Source organism: Colletotrichum orchidophilum (assembly GCF_001831195.1).
Source record: "Colletotrichum orchidophilum strain IMI 309357 chromosome Unknown Scaffold_153.1, whole genome shotgun sequence".
NCBI classification, from domain to species: Eukaryota; Fungi; Ascomycota; class Sordariomycetes; order Glomerellales; family Glomerellaceae; genus Colletotrichum; species Colletotrichum orchidophilum.
The window spans coordinates 14,270-29,716 of NW_019173109.1; the positions used below are offsets into that span (position 1 = coordinate 14,270).

At 33.7% G+C, this 15,447-nt stretch overlaps 3 protein-coding genes across 3 annotated transcripts; 1 reads left to right on the forward strand and 2 right to left on the reverse strand.

The window, feature by feature from the left end:
- Nucleotides 1-8,329: 8,329 nt before the first annotated feature.
- On the forward strand, nt 8,330-10,066 carry CORC01_12427 (glucan 1,6-alpha-glucosidase; the record flags this gene model as incomplete). The annotated part of the gene is made up of 1 exon (XM_022624048.1): nt 8,330-10,066. The coding sequence occupies one exon, from the start codon at nt 8,330-8,332 to the stop codon at nt 10,064-10,066; it is 1,737 nt and encodes a 578-aa protein (XP_022469428.1).
- A 197-nt stretch (nt 10,067-10,263) lies between these two features.
- On the reverse strand, nt 10,264-11,062 carry CORC01_12428 (uncharacterized protein; the record flags this gene model as incomplete). The annotated part of the gene is made up of 2 exons (XM_022624049.1): nt 10,264-10,542; nt 10,616-11,062. 2 exons carry the CDS (start codon nt 11,060-11,062, stop codon nt 10,264-10,266), a joined length of 726 nt encoding a protein of 241 aa, XP_022469429.1.
- A 1,167-nt stretch (nt 11,063-12,229) lies between these two features.
- CORC01_12429 (uncharacterized protein) lies at nt 12,230-13,209 on the reverse strand (the record flags this gene model as incomplete). Its single annotated transcript, XM_022624050.1, has 2 exons — nt 12,230-12,668; nt 12,734-13,209. 2 exons carry the CDS (start codon nt 13,207-13,209, stop codon nt 12,230-12,232), a joined length of 915 nt encoding a protein of 304 aa, XP_022469430.1.
- Nucleotides 13,210-15,447: the final 2,238 nt, after the last annotated feature.

Here is a 15,447-nt window from a genome sequence, read left to right on the forward strand (position 1 = left end):
TGACTCAATCTGACACTTTATTGTGGCAACTCGAACCGATCTATACTAGTGACTTGAAAGCCTGCAGTGGGTGCAACGTCTTTGGCTCAGCTTTGTGTGTTACGACCCAACACGCATTGCTAGACCAGGGCCCTGCCCCACAGGACCTGCGGCGGCTACTACACTATATATATAATAATAAGAATTTAGACGGCCTCCCTCGGGACGGAAGAACTATAAATAAGTTATATAACCACGATCGTATAATAAAATAAAAAACGAACGTTTATAAATAAATAGGACGAGCGATTATAAAAATATAAAATAGATAACCGCTTAATAAACGGTTAAATAATAGTAAATAAAATATTATAAAAAATATATTTATAATTAAAATTTATATATAAAATAGCCCGAGCTAAGCTTAAAAATAGATTTTTATAGCTTTTTTAATAATTAATTTTTATATTAAATCTAACAATTATTTTTAGTTATTTTTATTAAGAACTTATTTAATAAAATTACGATTAATTACTAAAGCTTTATTTATTTTACGATTTATAAATAATAGTTTTATTAAAGTTATTTTTATAACGATTACTATTTATAAATATCGTAGCCCCGATTTTTATTAATATAAATTTTATTACGATTAGTTAGTTATAATATTTTAATTATTCTTATTTAATAAGTCGATTTTATAAAAACTTATTAAATAGTATAAACGATATTTATCAAATCCTTTTTTAATAAAAATAAAAAATTTTAAACTTTAAATACTAAGCTAGCCTAAATTAAAAAAGATATAAAAATACTTAACGTTAAATATAATTTTAATAAAGACGCGGTCTTTAATAAAATAACGTATACTTAAATACGCTACGTCGTTAACTAAAATATTTAACGTAATAAAAAACTAACAAACCTTTTTAATACTATTATTATTTAATTAATAAAAGTTTAAGTTAAGAACGACCGCGATATTATCGAAATATAAAGAATATTTAATACTATATTTAAAAGATTTAAAAACGAACGTTAAAAAGTTTTAAACTTCGCCGATTAAGTAAATACGTTTTAAAATACTATTAATATTATTATTACCTTTTTTAATAAAGGACAATAAAAGCTTAAATTTAACATATTTATTATTTTTAATAAGACCTTTAGAATTTTAAAAGGATTTTTAATTTAAATTAAAAACTTTTAAAACTTTTATTAAAAAAACTTTAATAATAAAATTAAAAAGGTTATATACGCCGCTAGCTTTTTTAAAAAATAAGTTTTTAAATAGTTCGAACTTTTTTAAAAAAAGTATTTTAAAAAAGAAACCTTTAACGAATATTTTACTAAAATATAAAATATTTATTATAATTTCGATAAGTTTAAAAAAGTTTTTAAATCGCTTTTTTAAAATTTAAATAAAAAACGATAAGCTAAGCGCGATATATTATAATTCCGATAGATTAAATTAATAAAAGATTATTTAATTAAGTTTAAACGCTTTAATACTTAATTTAATTTTATTAACGATATTAAAATTTTTATATTTTATTAAGGATTGAAGGATAAGGTTAAGGACGAACTTATTAAAATTAACGAACTAAACGATTTTTTTTAATATATTAAACTTATAATTAAAATCGATAACCGTTTTTATAAAAGAAAAAAAGAAAAAAAAGAATAACGATAGGAATTTAATTTAGGACGTAAGTATTAATAGTAACTTTAATATAACTTTAACTAAAGACACCGTTATAACGGGAATAATAACTTTTAATAAATTATTATTTATAGATAATATAGCGGATTTATAAACCTTAATATAGCGAAACGAAACTAATCCTATTAAAAGAAAGAATTTAAATATTATAATTACGATAAATTAAAATATATAGTTAAAAATTATAAATAGCCTAAACGAATTTAATAACGACTTATTTTTAAGAAATAAATTAATATTATTTTTAAAAAAATATTTTATAAATTACTCTCCTAGACCGTATATTATAATAATAACTACCTTATTTACCAAAATAATAAAAAATAATTAGGATAGTATTTTAAGAAACCCTTTAATAGGACCTTTATTATAATAAATAAATAAAAAGTAGTTTAATACTTAAAGATTATCGAAGATTATAATAAAGAGTATATTTAAATATTATTAATAATATACGAAATAGTTAAAATATAACTTATTAGTTTTTTTAACTAAACATAAACTTTTATAATAATAAGAAATAAATTAAAGAAAAAGATAATAACTAAAAATAAAAACGACCTATTTTAATTAAAAAACGAGATCTTAGCTTATAAAATACGGATTTTAAATAAATTTATTTATATAATACGACGAATATTTAATAAAATAATTTAATATTATGAATATCGTTTTTTAATAATAGAAGATTATAATAAAAATTATATCTATATATTAATTAATTATTATAAAATTAGCTAATTATTAAGGAAAAAGCGACTAAACGTAAAAGTAATATTTGCTTTATTTTAATAACGATTTTAAAAACGATTAGAAGTTAAAATAAAAGAAAACCTTTTTTAATTAGAATACGAAATTAATAAAGAAATAGATATTATATATTTAATATACGGACCTTAGATATTAGAAGAACGTTATTATTAATATATTAAGGAACTAAGCGAGGCCTATTATATAGTAGACGTTTATATTCCTTAATATTTAATTATAAAAATAGTTTTTATTATTTTAAAATAGCGAATATATAAATAACTCGAAATAATAATAAAAGACGATATAATCTATTTAAAATAAAACTTTCTTACGTTTAAAGAAAATACTAAATTAAATAATTTAAATAAAGAAACTATTGACGATATATTTATAGAATTTAGTACCAAAAGACTAGATTACGACCCTTTTTTAAATAATATTAATATATTAGATTATAAATAATTAATAAATTAATAATCGTTTTATAATTTAAACGAACCTTACGACGTCATTTAATAACGTACTTAATTAAAAATTAATTATAGGATATTACTCGATATTAACGATTTTATTATTAAAAAGGAAGCCGATTTAAATAAATAGTTAAAATAATAAGAATTTATAAGCTTTTAAGGAGAACTAGATTAGCTTATTAAGGACTTAAAAAACTACTTATATAACCGATATATTCTAGATATATAATTTAATATTAAAATATTTAGAAATTATAAATTATTTTTTAGGGGGAGAGAACTTATTAATAAAGAAATAAACGATATTTACGATATTATTAATATACTATATTTATTTATTAAAAAATAAAAGCGTCCCGATTTAATAACTAATTACGAATAGTTTATAAAAAAAAGACGGGTATTAGCTTTTAAGATATTAAAAAATTAAATACGCTAATTATAAAAAAATAACAAAAAGCGGTTAAAATAGATAAGTTTTTATATTTTATAATACTCCCCGATAAGGAATATTTATAATTTAAATTTTAAATAAATAGATATAATATAAATACTATTATCGATAGCGGTGTTTAAAGAATTTTTATTTTATTAAAAACGGTAAATAAATATAAATTATTATAGGTACGGAAAACGAATTTATATACTTTACAAATAGTAAAAAGAGAATAAGTTAATTATAACGATGGATATATTAACTAAGAGACTATATACCTTATAATATATATTAATAATTAATTAAAATAATTAAAATACGATATTATAGAGATTAGAAATACCGACGTTATTTTAAGAATTTCGTAGTTATAAAAGTATAATTTATAAATAGATTAGAGAATCGGTTAATTTTATTAAATAAACTTAGTTATTAAACGATTTAATAAAAAGGGTTTAAATAAGTTTTATATAATACTTAATAAACGAAAATAAATTAAATATATCGCTTTTATTAAAATAATAGAACTTATTAGGATGTTCGTACTCAATACGGACGATCGAGGATCGGATTTATTTTAAATTATACTTAAAAAGTATCGGATTTATATAAAACTATTCGCTTTAAAAGAAGAAATAAAATTACTAAAATATAATAGTTAGGATATAAAAATCGAATTAAAAAAAGGAATATAACCTAAGTTTTATTTATTATATTTTATAAATTAATTTAAATACGACGAACTTAATAAGTATATTAATGATAGACTTAAGAAAAGTTATATTAGACTATTATTCTCTTTAGTAAGAGTACTAATTTTTTTTATATTTAAAAAAAATAAAAAGAAGTTTAGATTTATAATCGATTATAAAAGACTTAACGAAATTATTAAAAAAAATTACTATTTATTATCCTTTACTATAGAATTTAAGGAAATATTATATAGAGTTTAATAATTTACCGTAATAGATTTTAAAGGAGTATTTAATTAGATTAAAATTAAAAAAAGAGACGAATAAAAGATAATATTCCGAACCCATAAAAGACTTTATAAGTATTTAGTTATATCTTTCGGATTTATTAACGTACTTATTATATTTTAAATAATAGTTAATTACGTATTTAAAGAGTATATTAATATTTTTATAGTCGTTTATTTCGACGATATCCTTATTTTTTTTTTAATTTCGAAATATATAAAAAATACGTTTATGTAGTATTTTAGAAATTTTAAAACATAAAGCTCTTTACTAAGCTCGATAAATACGAATTTTATATATAAAAAGTGGATTTCTTTAGCTATATAATTATATTAAAATAAATCTATATATAAGTATTTAAGGTAATAGTAATTAAGGATTAGTTTATATTTACTAACGTTAAAGACGTATAATTATTTTTAGGATTTATTAATTTCTATCAGTAATTTTTTAAAAACTATACTAATATTATTAGACCTTTTAATAACTTAATAAGGAAAGACATAACTTTTATTTAAGATAAAAAATGTAAAAAAGCTTTTAATAAAGTTAAAAATTTAGTTATTTTAGAATTAGTAATTATAATTCCGGACTTAAAGAAACCGTTCGAAGTCGAGACCAACGCTTCGGACTTTACTATAAGAGCTATTTTAAAATAACGAGATTAATAAGGAGTACTTTACTTTTATATATTTTATTTTAAAGCGTTCTATAAAATAAAATTAAATTAGTAAATTTATAATAAAAAATTAATAATTATAATCGAAATTTTTAAAAAATAAAGATTATAACTTTTAGGAACTAAATATAAAATTATTATTTATATAGATTATAAAAACCTTATAAACTTTATAATAAATAAGAATTTGAATAAATAATAAATTAAATAGAGCGAATTTTTATTAAAATTTAATTTTTAAATTATTTATTAAAAAAGTTTAGAAAACGGTAAAATAAACGCTTTTAATAAACGACTTAATTACAAAGTTATAATCCCTAAGGAAATATAAATAATTTTTAAATACGACGATAATAGTAATCTTATACTTATTATAAAACTCTTTATAATAGCTAAAAAAGTTAATATTAACCTATTTAAAAAAATAACTTTTAAACTTATTATAAAAGTTTATAATACTTAAGCGTACGGTTATTAAAGTATTATAAAAATATAAAAACGGATTTATTAATATTATAATAAAACCGTTATAAAAGTAAAAGTTACTAAGGCTATTAAAGACTACGATATTTATAAGAAAAATAAGAATAGCCCTTATAAGCTTTATAGAGAGCTATAACTATTATTAATACCCTTAAAGGTATAGTATTTAATTTTTTGGGACTTTATTATTAAACTACTAAAGTTTAAAAAACTATTAATAAATATATAGTACGATAGTATTTTAGTTATTATCGACCGACTTATTAAATTTATTTATTTTATATTATATAAAGAAGTAAGTAATATTAAGGAATTAGTATATACTTTTCTTAAGATAATTATTACTAATTATAGTTTGTTTAAGGAAATAGTTTCCGATAAAAATAAGCTATTTACCGTTAAGTTTTAAAGATTTTTAATTTCGTAGCTCGGTATAAATTATAAATTATTAACTTTTTTTTATCTATAAACCGATAGATAAATAGAAAGAATTAATTAGATTTTCGAGATATATTTTTATTATTATATAAATTACGATTAAGATAATTAGGTAATATTATTATTAATAGCTTAGTTTGTATATAATAGCGTAGTTAGCAAAAATATAAAAGAATCCTTTTTTTATTTTAATTACGGATTTTAATTAATTATATATAGAGAAATATACGAAGGATTATAAGCTATAAAAGCCGTAATAAACGTAAATAAATTTAAAAAGATTTAAAAAAAAGCCTTTTTAGATTTTAAGTTTATATAGTAACGTATAAAAAAATATATCGATAAATTAAAGATTAATAAACTAATTTTAAAAAAAGGAAATAGTGTATATTTTTTTTATTATAATATTAAAATAAAGCGATTAAGCGATAAGTTAGATTATAAAAAACTTAGACCTTTTAAAATTATTAAAAAAGTTTTATTAATTAATTTTAAATTAAAACTCTTAAATACGATGCGATGCTATTTAGTTTTTTATATTTTACTTTTAAAGCCGGTATTTAAAAGCTTATATACTAAAAATTATATTATTATCGAATTTAATAAATTAAAATACGAGGTTAAACGAGTTATCGATTACCAAATTAAAAAAGGATATAAAAAGTATTTTATTAAATAAAAAGATTACGGATACGAAAATAATATATAGGAACTTATTACGAACTTCTAAAACTCTTAATAATTTCTTAAGGAGTATTAAAATTAAATTTAAATTTAAAATTCTTAATTATTATGGCGTTTTAATCGATAACGTTAAAAATATTATTAACTTATACTTTTTAAATTACTAAAGAAATACTTTCGGTATCCTTAGGAAATTCTTTTAATATAATACGACTTTTTTTAAATACTATTCGTTTTTAAAAATAAAGGCGTTTTAATTTAAATAACGATTTATTTTATTTAGCCTAAGCTTTTTAATAAGTTTTAGCTTTTTTTTATAACTTTATAGCTTTTTTTCAAAATCGCGATTTTTTTATTTATTTTTTATAATTAAAGCGATCGGATTTTATTATTAAACGATTTATTATACTTATTAATTAGGACCTATAAGAGATAGTCTTTAAAAAACTTATAAATATAAATAGTATTAATAGAAATATTATATAAAATACCTAAATAATAATATATTCCGTAAATATTAAAATTAAAGAGAACTAAATAACGAATACCTTAAAAACGATAATTCGAATACGGTATTATTTTTATATTTTTATTAAAAAAACGAATAATATATAATAAATAGCGACGAGACGTAGCTATTTACGATTTTAATTTTTTAATTTAATTTAATATAGCGTTAGTATATTTTAATAAAAATATTTAACGATTTTTTAATTTAGGAACGAATAACCTATTTATAAGCTTAGGGATTAGACTTTTAAAAGGAGGAGTTAATATTACGACTTAATATATATTATTAAATTAGGGCCCTACTTTATAAAACCTACGGCGGCTATTATATTATATATATAATAATAAGAATTTAAACGGCTTCCTTTAGGACGGAAGAATTATAAATAAATTATATAATTACGATCGTATAATAAAATAAAAAATAAACGCCTATAAATAAATAAAATAAGCGATTATAGAAATATAAAACGGACGACCGTTTAATAAATAGTCGGATAATAGTAAATAAAATATTATAAAAAATATATTTATAATTAAGATTTATATATAAAATAGCCCGAGCTAGGCTTAAGGATAGACTTTTATAACTTTTTTAATAATTAATTTTTATATTAAATCTAACGATTATTTTTAATTATTTTTATTAAGAACTTATTTAATAAGATTACAATTAATTACCGAAGCTTTATTTATTTTACAATTTATAAATAATAGTTTTATTAAAGCTATTTTTACGACGACTATTGTTTATGAGTATCGCAGCCCCGACTTTTGTTAATACAAACCTCACTACGACTAGCTGGCCGTAACATTGTGGCGCTGGATGACTGTTGCCAGCATTAGTAGCTTCCCCACGCTGGCACGGGCGAATTATAATTTAACTATGCCGATTCGGCCGCATCCATCGCGTCACGCAGGAAAGACAGATGCGGCTGTTATTAGTGCGAAAGGTTCCGAGAGTAACCCCCAATCATCACTGAGACTTTGTTGTTCTGGGGTAGCTGCGGGGTGTTAAACTCTTACGAGCCAATTTCAGAAGCTGGGATCCGAACATAAGAAGTGTAAAAGTCTGACTGCTTTGGGCGACAGTTCTATCTGAGCCCATGAACGTCCAGATCCTTGATTTCACTCCAGCTTCACTCACATACACTTTTTGTCTTTCGCAATCCATTCTTCTTCCAAGTCACTATGCCATCTTCAGGTCCACCGGATAGGCAATGGTGGAGAGAAGCTGTAGTCTACCAGATCTACCCACCTAGTTTTCTCGACTCCAACCATGATGGGCTTGGTGATATTCCCGGCATCATCTCGAAGCTGGACTATATCAAATCCGTAGGCACCACGGCTATTTGGCTGTCCCCAATCTTCAAGAGCCCTCAAAATGACATGGGCTACGATATTTCCGATTATCGCGACATCCACAGACCTTATGGCAGTGTTGAAGACGCAGAGAACTTGATCAAAGGTTGCCATGAAAGAGGGATCAAGATACTTCTGGATCTCGTTGTCAACCATACCAGTGACGAACATGAGTGGTTCCGAGAGTCTCGCTCATCAAAGTCATCCCCCAAAAGGGATTGGTATTTTTGGCGGGACCCCAAGATCGACTCGAGTGGCAATCGTCAACCGCCTAATAATTGGGCATCTCTATTTGGCGGCAGTGCCTGGTCATGGGACGAGCAAACGGGCCAATATTACCTCTCGCTTTTCTTGCCTTCCCAGCCAGACCTCAACTGGACCAATGAGGAAATGCGTCGCGCAACGTATTCTGATATGGAGTTTTGGCTGGAAAAAGGCGCCGATGGCTTCCGGATCGACTCGATGAACCTCATGTCCAAACATCCCGACCTGCCTGACGCACCCGTGACCCGGCCCAACTCGGAGTTTCAGCCCGGAGATTTATACTACGCCAGCGGCCCAAGGATGCACGAGTACATCCGGGAAATGCGCGAGAAAGTGTTCGACAAACACGGCTGCATGACGGTTGGCGAACTGGGGTTCACCAAGGACGAGAAAAGCGTCGCCGAGTATGTCGCCAAGGACAGACACGAACTCAACATGCTCTTCACCGGCGACATTGTTGACATGGACTTCGGCAAGAACCACAAGTATGAGCACGGCGAGTTCCGCCTTTCCAAACTGAAAACCATCACCAACCTGTGGCAAAAGGCGATGCCGAAGTGCGACGGCTGGAACACGGTCTACTTTGACAACCACGACTCTGGCCGCTCGCTCTCGCGATACGCATCGGACTTGCCCCAGTACAGGAAAGAGGCCGCCAAGATGTTAGCCATCTATCTCGGTACTATGAGTGGCACACTCTTCCTGCTCCAGGGGCAAGAGATTGGTATGGCCAACCTCCCAGAGTCATGGACGATTGATGATTATGCCGACGTTGAAGGCAAGAACTACTACCAGAGCGTGCTCCAAAAGAGGGGGAAAGACGCAGATATGTCGGACGTCTTGGCGGAGATGAGACTCAAGGCGAGAGACAACGGAAGATTGCCCATGCAGTGGAGCGCTGAAGCTCATGGTGGCTTCACCAAGGGCTCGAAACCGTGGATGCGAGTCAACGACGACTATGGCGAGTGGAACGTTGAACAACAAGAAAAGGATGAGGATAGTGTGCTGGCATTTTGGAGACAAGTGTTGAGCCTCCGACAGCGGGAGAAGGATGTTTTTGTATATGGCACGTTCTCTGAGTTGAAGGATTTTGAGGAGAGTGAGGAAGTGTTCGCCTTTATCATGGAAAACTACCAGGGAAAGAAGGCACTCGTGCTCTTGAACTTTTCTGATAAGGAGCACAAGATGAAGCTGCAAGAGTCTGATGGATGGAAGCGGTTACTTGGCAGTAACGCCGAGAGCATTGAGGGTGGACATCTTGTGCTTAGACCATATGAGGGTGTCGTGTATTCTAATTGGTAGCTTCCATAATATCTGCTTTTTTCTCGCACCTATCCCCTACTCATAAATGCAATGGGAAGTGACGCAGGATGAATCGAGTATATATTGCTGTTGACACAGTTGGTACTTTATACACACCCAACAACCCCGGTTAGCTGACAGAACACGATCCCGAAACGGCAGCGTCTCGTAACGCCACAATGGAATAACCCTGAAGTTTAGACCCATAAAGCAGAGATGTTAGCAGCGATAAGTCTGTTCATGGTGGAGTTAATGTTGGCTACCGGTGGCTGCCAACCCAAATTTAGGGGTAATCTCTCATGCTCGACCCAATACCGCACCAAAGTCATGTTGGCGTTTCCGTAGTCCCCAAACGCTGACAAAAGTAAGGCATATTGAAGGAGTGCGCCTGTTCGTGCAAAGGTACCGTTGAACTCGGGGTTGTTTGCCTCGCCCCATTCGAAACGGGCTTTGATCTCTCTTGCAGTAGCCGCAAACTACAAATTCTTCTTTAGCTTTCCAAGAAACGGACGATCATCACTTTGAGTGCCAAAAATTCAAAAGACGTACGTCGATGATTTCAATGTCACCCCAAGAAGCCAATGTGCGGCCCCATGCAGCATGACTAAAACTATTGCTATCGCCGAAATACTTGTCGTCTCGGCTCAAGCTCCCGTCGTGCTCAATGACCTGCGGCGTGTGCTGATCAACGTCACTGAGGTGAAAAGTCGAGCTATTCCCCGTCGTCGATGTCGTCAATGCGGGGATGCCGACTGCTAGCATGGTGTTGTGCTCCATGTTGTAGCCGAGTGCTGTCGCTTCTCCCAGAATTTCAAGGTCAATGTTCCGACCGTCCCGCGGCAGCAGTCCGTGGTTTGCGAGAGTGTTGATACCCGGACATGGCGAGCGTAAATCTCCCGGTCCAGGAGGTTGCCAGGGAAATTGTTCCTCGGTGAGAAAAGCCGAGACGCTGACTGCGACTATGAGCCCAAAGATTGAGGCACGATGTCTGGCCATTGTAACGAATGTGTTCTGCGCAGGGGATGAAGTCGAGTAACAATCACTGGTCAAAAGCCATCGACGAGAATATTTATCTGAACCAGTAGCTGCCGACGGGATACCATTGCCTGTAGATTAACGAAGAAAAGCTCCCTCCTAATTGGGCATTCACGCCGAGTCCTTCCTACACCCCTAATAGACAAATTACAACGTCGTGATTCCAAGGTTTTGGCATTTAGACGTCAGAGTTTCTTGACTAGTTGGGATACGGTAGCAAAGGAACATGGGGCCGCCACACGGCATTTCATCTCCTGCCTAAGGGGGTAAAGCAGGCGGGGGGCCTTAACACAGGATGCCAAGGACTAGGCGACTCATTCGGCATTCCCGTGCCGCGCGCACTGCACCTAACGTGGTATTGGCTGCGTCGGATGGCAGAAATTACTTAACTTTAATCCTGTGTCCCCGAAGCAAGAGTCTGGGGCAATTGGGTGCGATAACAGCGGCGCCGGTGCGCCCGGATCGGAGGACACCCACGTTATCCGGCGTGGTGTAGCGGACGGGACGGCACGTTGACGCGAGCCAAATTGGCACGCATCTCAAGGTTAAAGGCGGTTTACTGTGAGAGCATTTTCAGGCAGTCGACTCGTCTACAGCTCGTTTTGACGTGGCCCATCAAGCAGAGTTGTTGGACAGCATCCAGCACATTTCTGACCATTCTATGATAATTTCCAAACCTATTCCTTGTCATCATTTGCTCGGGCTGACCTCCATCAATAAGATGTGAACATTCCGGTCTTTGGAAAGAGTCGTCGTGAAGCCAAATGTGCCAAAATTTTCCGTTTGGAATGAGGTTTGGTTACAAGCTCTCACCCAGTGACTGAGATTTATCGCTGCACGACAGAAAGCGTTTAACTGAACAAGTACGAGATAACGTAATTACGTAGTTTATTAATAATTCTATCTCATTCTTTTGATCAAATCATTCTGAGTGCTCCTAGTTATGGTGGGAAGGTCATACGTGGCGGAAAATTTCGAACACGGTTGACACGCAACTGTGAGCTCTTCGATGATCACAGTAACCACCATACACGAAGGTTTCGAGGCATTTGAATCGGACATCAGCTTGTGCTGCCACGTGCCACACAGAGAAATCTTCAATACGATGATACATCAGCCCGATCCACGCTAATCATAGCCCTCCCGCGACACTGCGAAGTTTGTTGTTCGCATGATCCCGGTACCATTCATCAACTCTTCATCCGAATCTCGAGCAAAAGAGGCGTGGGAGTGGACTCCGGTCTTAGCATGCCGGTTGCTGAGTTCCCTCAGGCCAATGGTGCCGTTGACAGTTGCGGGCACGTCTTGATGGCTATCGCCTGTCCTTACCCATCCTTGCCGACCAGTGTGGTATTTGTGACTGTAGTAGCCTTGATCCTTGGAAGACTTGAGCTGAGGCATCCATCGACGGATAAGAGGCCATAGCGCAGGTGCGGATGCTGTAATTATGGCCAGGTTACACTCAATTGAGGAAACGCAGAAGCCAAGAGAGAAGTTTGCATCGAGACTCTTGTCGGTAAAATTTTTGGCAAGGAAAACCAGACGAACTACACTTACTGCAGTGACTCTGCCATTGAACAAGGTTAGCAAATGTAAAAAAGCGAGAGTTTGAATGGGTGGAAGGTCACGGACACGATGCCGAGCATGAAGACAATCATCAACCCAATCTTCCTCTTCTTTTGCATCTTCAGGCCCAAGAAGATATAGAATGGGAGCCCAACAGCGATAAGGTCTGTTAGAATAGTCAAGCATGCCGTGGAGATCCCAAAAGAGAATTGGTTGATGCATTCTCCTGCTATGGCCGGTTTCCAGTTCTTTTCGATGGGCGTGCATTGAAAGATGACGACGATAAAGGTCGCAACCATCAGCGCGAGGTTGAAGGTAGCTGTTCCCCAGACGATGTATCGCACAACATCCTTAACACCAGAAAATCGGAGCAGGAATATGAGAACAGACTGCTTGACCAGGGAAAGAATAGGGTTGTAGACAGCGCCGACAATGTAGATCCATATCATGCCAGTTGTTGGGTTCATTGGTAGGGGAAGGTCCCAGTAGTGGATGCCGATATATAGCTCCTTCATGCCTGGATAACCATAAGCTGCCGTCATGGTCTCCAGCGACTTTCAAAAGCCTCAGAAATGAAGCTTACATATGATGGACCCTACGGCCAGTGCGATAGATAAGACCATCGCAGCACACACGCAGGCATCATCTTCGATTACGATCATCAGTTATCATGGAGCATTGGGGAATAAAAGGGGCGCAAAGCGCTCAACATACCCCAGCCAAGAGTTTTCGTGTCAACTCTGACATACAGCCGCAAACTTGTCGTAATGAGTGCTAGAGAAGGGCCAACGACCTCAATGGCAATACCAAGGTTCTGTAGCCAACTTTTGGGAGCTTCTGGCATCTTAGCTTGACCCCTATGCCACCGAAAGTAGGTTACTACCAAGAAATGGATAAAGGATGATCTTCCAGAGTGAGAATTCTCTCGAGCAAGTGCGAAATTTGGTACTGAAGTATAAGACGCCGACCATCAACGATTTACGGAGGCGACGGGCGGGAAACATGCTACACAATTACTCGGTCCAACAAACCTGAGCATCCCAGCTCGAGTCAAGGTAGTTGGATTTCCAGAGTCCTTGACCAAATTATTGCGGCACATGTTACCCCTGTAGCGAAAATACCAGACTACCCTTTGCCCATGCCACCTTGGCTGACCGGTGGGATGATTCTTTACATGTTTGTTTGCGAGCAGTCTGGCTCGCAATAGCTTCGGCTTGCGGTAAATGACACGTTCTTGAGAACTATGTTTGATGCAGGCACGGCGGTCTGCCGGGACCATCACTGGGCCCTCAAGGTGAGTAAAGTTTAGAACCTCACTTACCTTGCCTGCTCCCTCTGTAAGATTTGAAGGAATCTACCGGCCTTTCTCACCAATATCCATGGCATGAAACGTCTGAAATGATCAATGAGCCGGAAAACAAGGACACTTCATGTCGCATATGGGTTAACCGGGGAAAGTATTGGCAGATGTATCAACTTCAAAATAACAAGATTGGCTGACTAGCCCCCCGAAACAATTGTGACCTATCGTTCTTAGAGCTCCATTGTGAGCCAACAGGTGGGCCTTGGTCATCACTTTGAAGACAGATCGGCGCTGATAGTTATGAACTTGGGTCTTGTTGTGGTTACATAGATCCACGACGAAGTTTCGTCGGGTCTTCTTAGTAAATGAACCAATGAGCTGGACTTCCAGTCGATGAATGTCGTCTTTCATTTTCCGTCTGTGCCGTCTTTGACTCTTCAAGTACTTTTATCGTTTTATCAACGTAGACCCTAGAGGGTCATAGCTGCTGCTGGTCCGGCTGGTTGTCGATTGTTGGTAGTCTGATGAAAGGATCCCGTTGTTTGTTCTAGCCCCCAGTCCTTCCCATGCAATTATATGGAGAACACCATATATCCTTGTGACTAGCGCCAACAGAACCTGAGAAAGTGGTGCGCGTCCCCGCCTACATCTATGTTATTACCACCCCACGCACCCGTCGCCGTCGGATGTCGAACATGCGTTGCTGGTTGGTGACACTGAGCCTAAATGGAAGGCCGGGATAGAAGGGCGTTGGTTCGAATTCCTTGCTGGCTTTGTTGTTGGTGCAAAAAGTCTTCACAAAACACAGGGGGGAAATGCAGTCCGCATGCATGATGCCAATGAAAATTTCCGGTAGTTGATTCCTTCAGTGGCAATCCTAGCCGGTGTACCTTATGCATTCTGCTTCAATGCTTCCATAACATTTGTCAATGAGCCCAGGACGTGCAACTGGCACCCTGAAGATCAAGTCTTCAACGCGAGCAGATTCCCAAACCTACATGTGAGATTCAAAGGACGATACATTCATCCTCAAATGGGAACCGCTCGGATGGAAATGTCATAACGGGCAAGAAGAAGGCGGTGACCAGAAGTAATTATTTGATGCACCGTCTGCATCGCCTGGTGACCATGATCCCCCATGTCATGCAGCCGAGTGCGCAGCAACACTCCAACACCGGCCGGGATCCTGGGCCATTTAATATGGAGGTCTCCGAAGTTCTAGACGGTGCCATGGCAGTGTTTATGGGTTCTTGGGTGGTATTCCACGTTGAAGCAATCCCCTTCCGGGCAGTCCCTCCGAAGGGCAGCAAGCGCAATTAGATAGCTCATCATCGGCTACCCGAAGGTTGTGCTTGGCTCATTCCGATGAAGTCTTCATGTACGCTTGGCCATGCACGTCTCGAAGACCCCATACAAATATTGAACACGGTGGATTGTGCACTCACGAAGTGGTCGATGAGATAAATTATGAACTCGG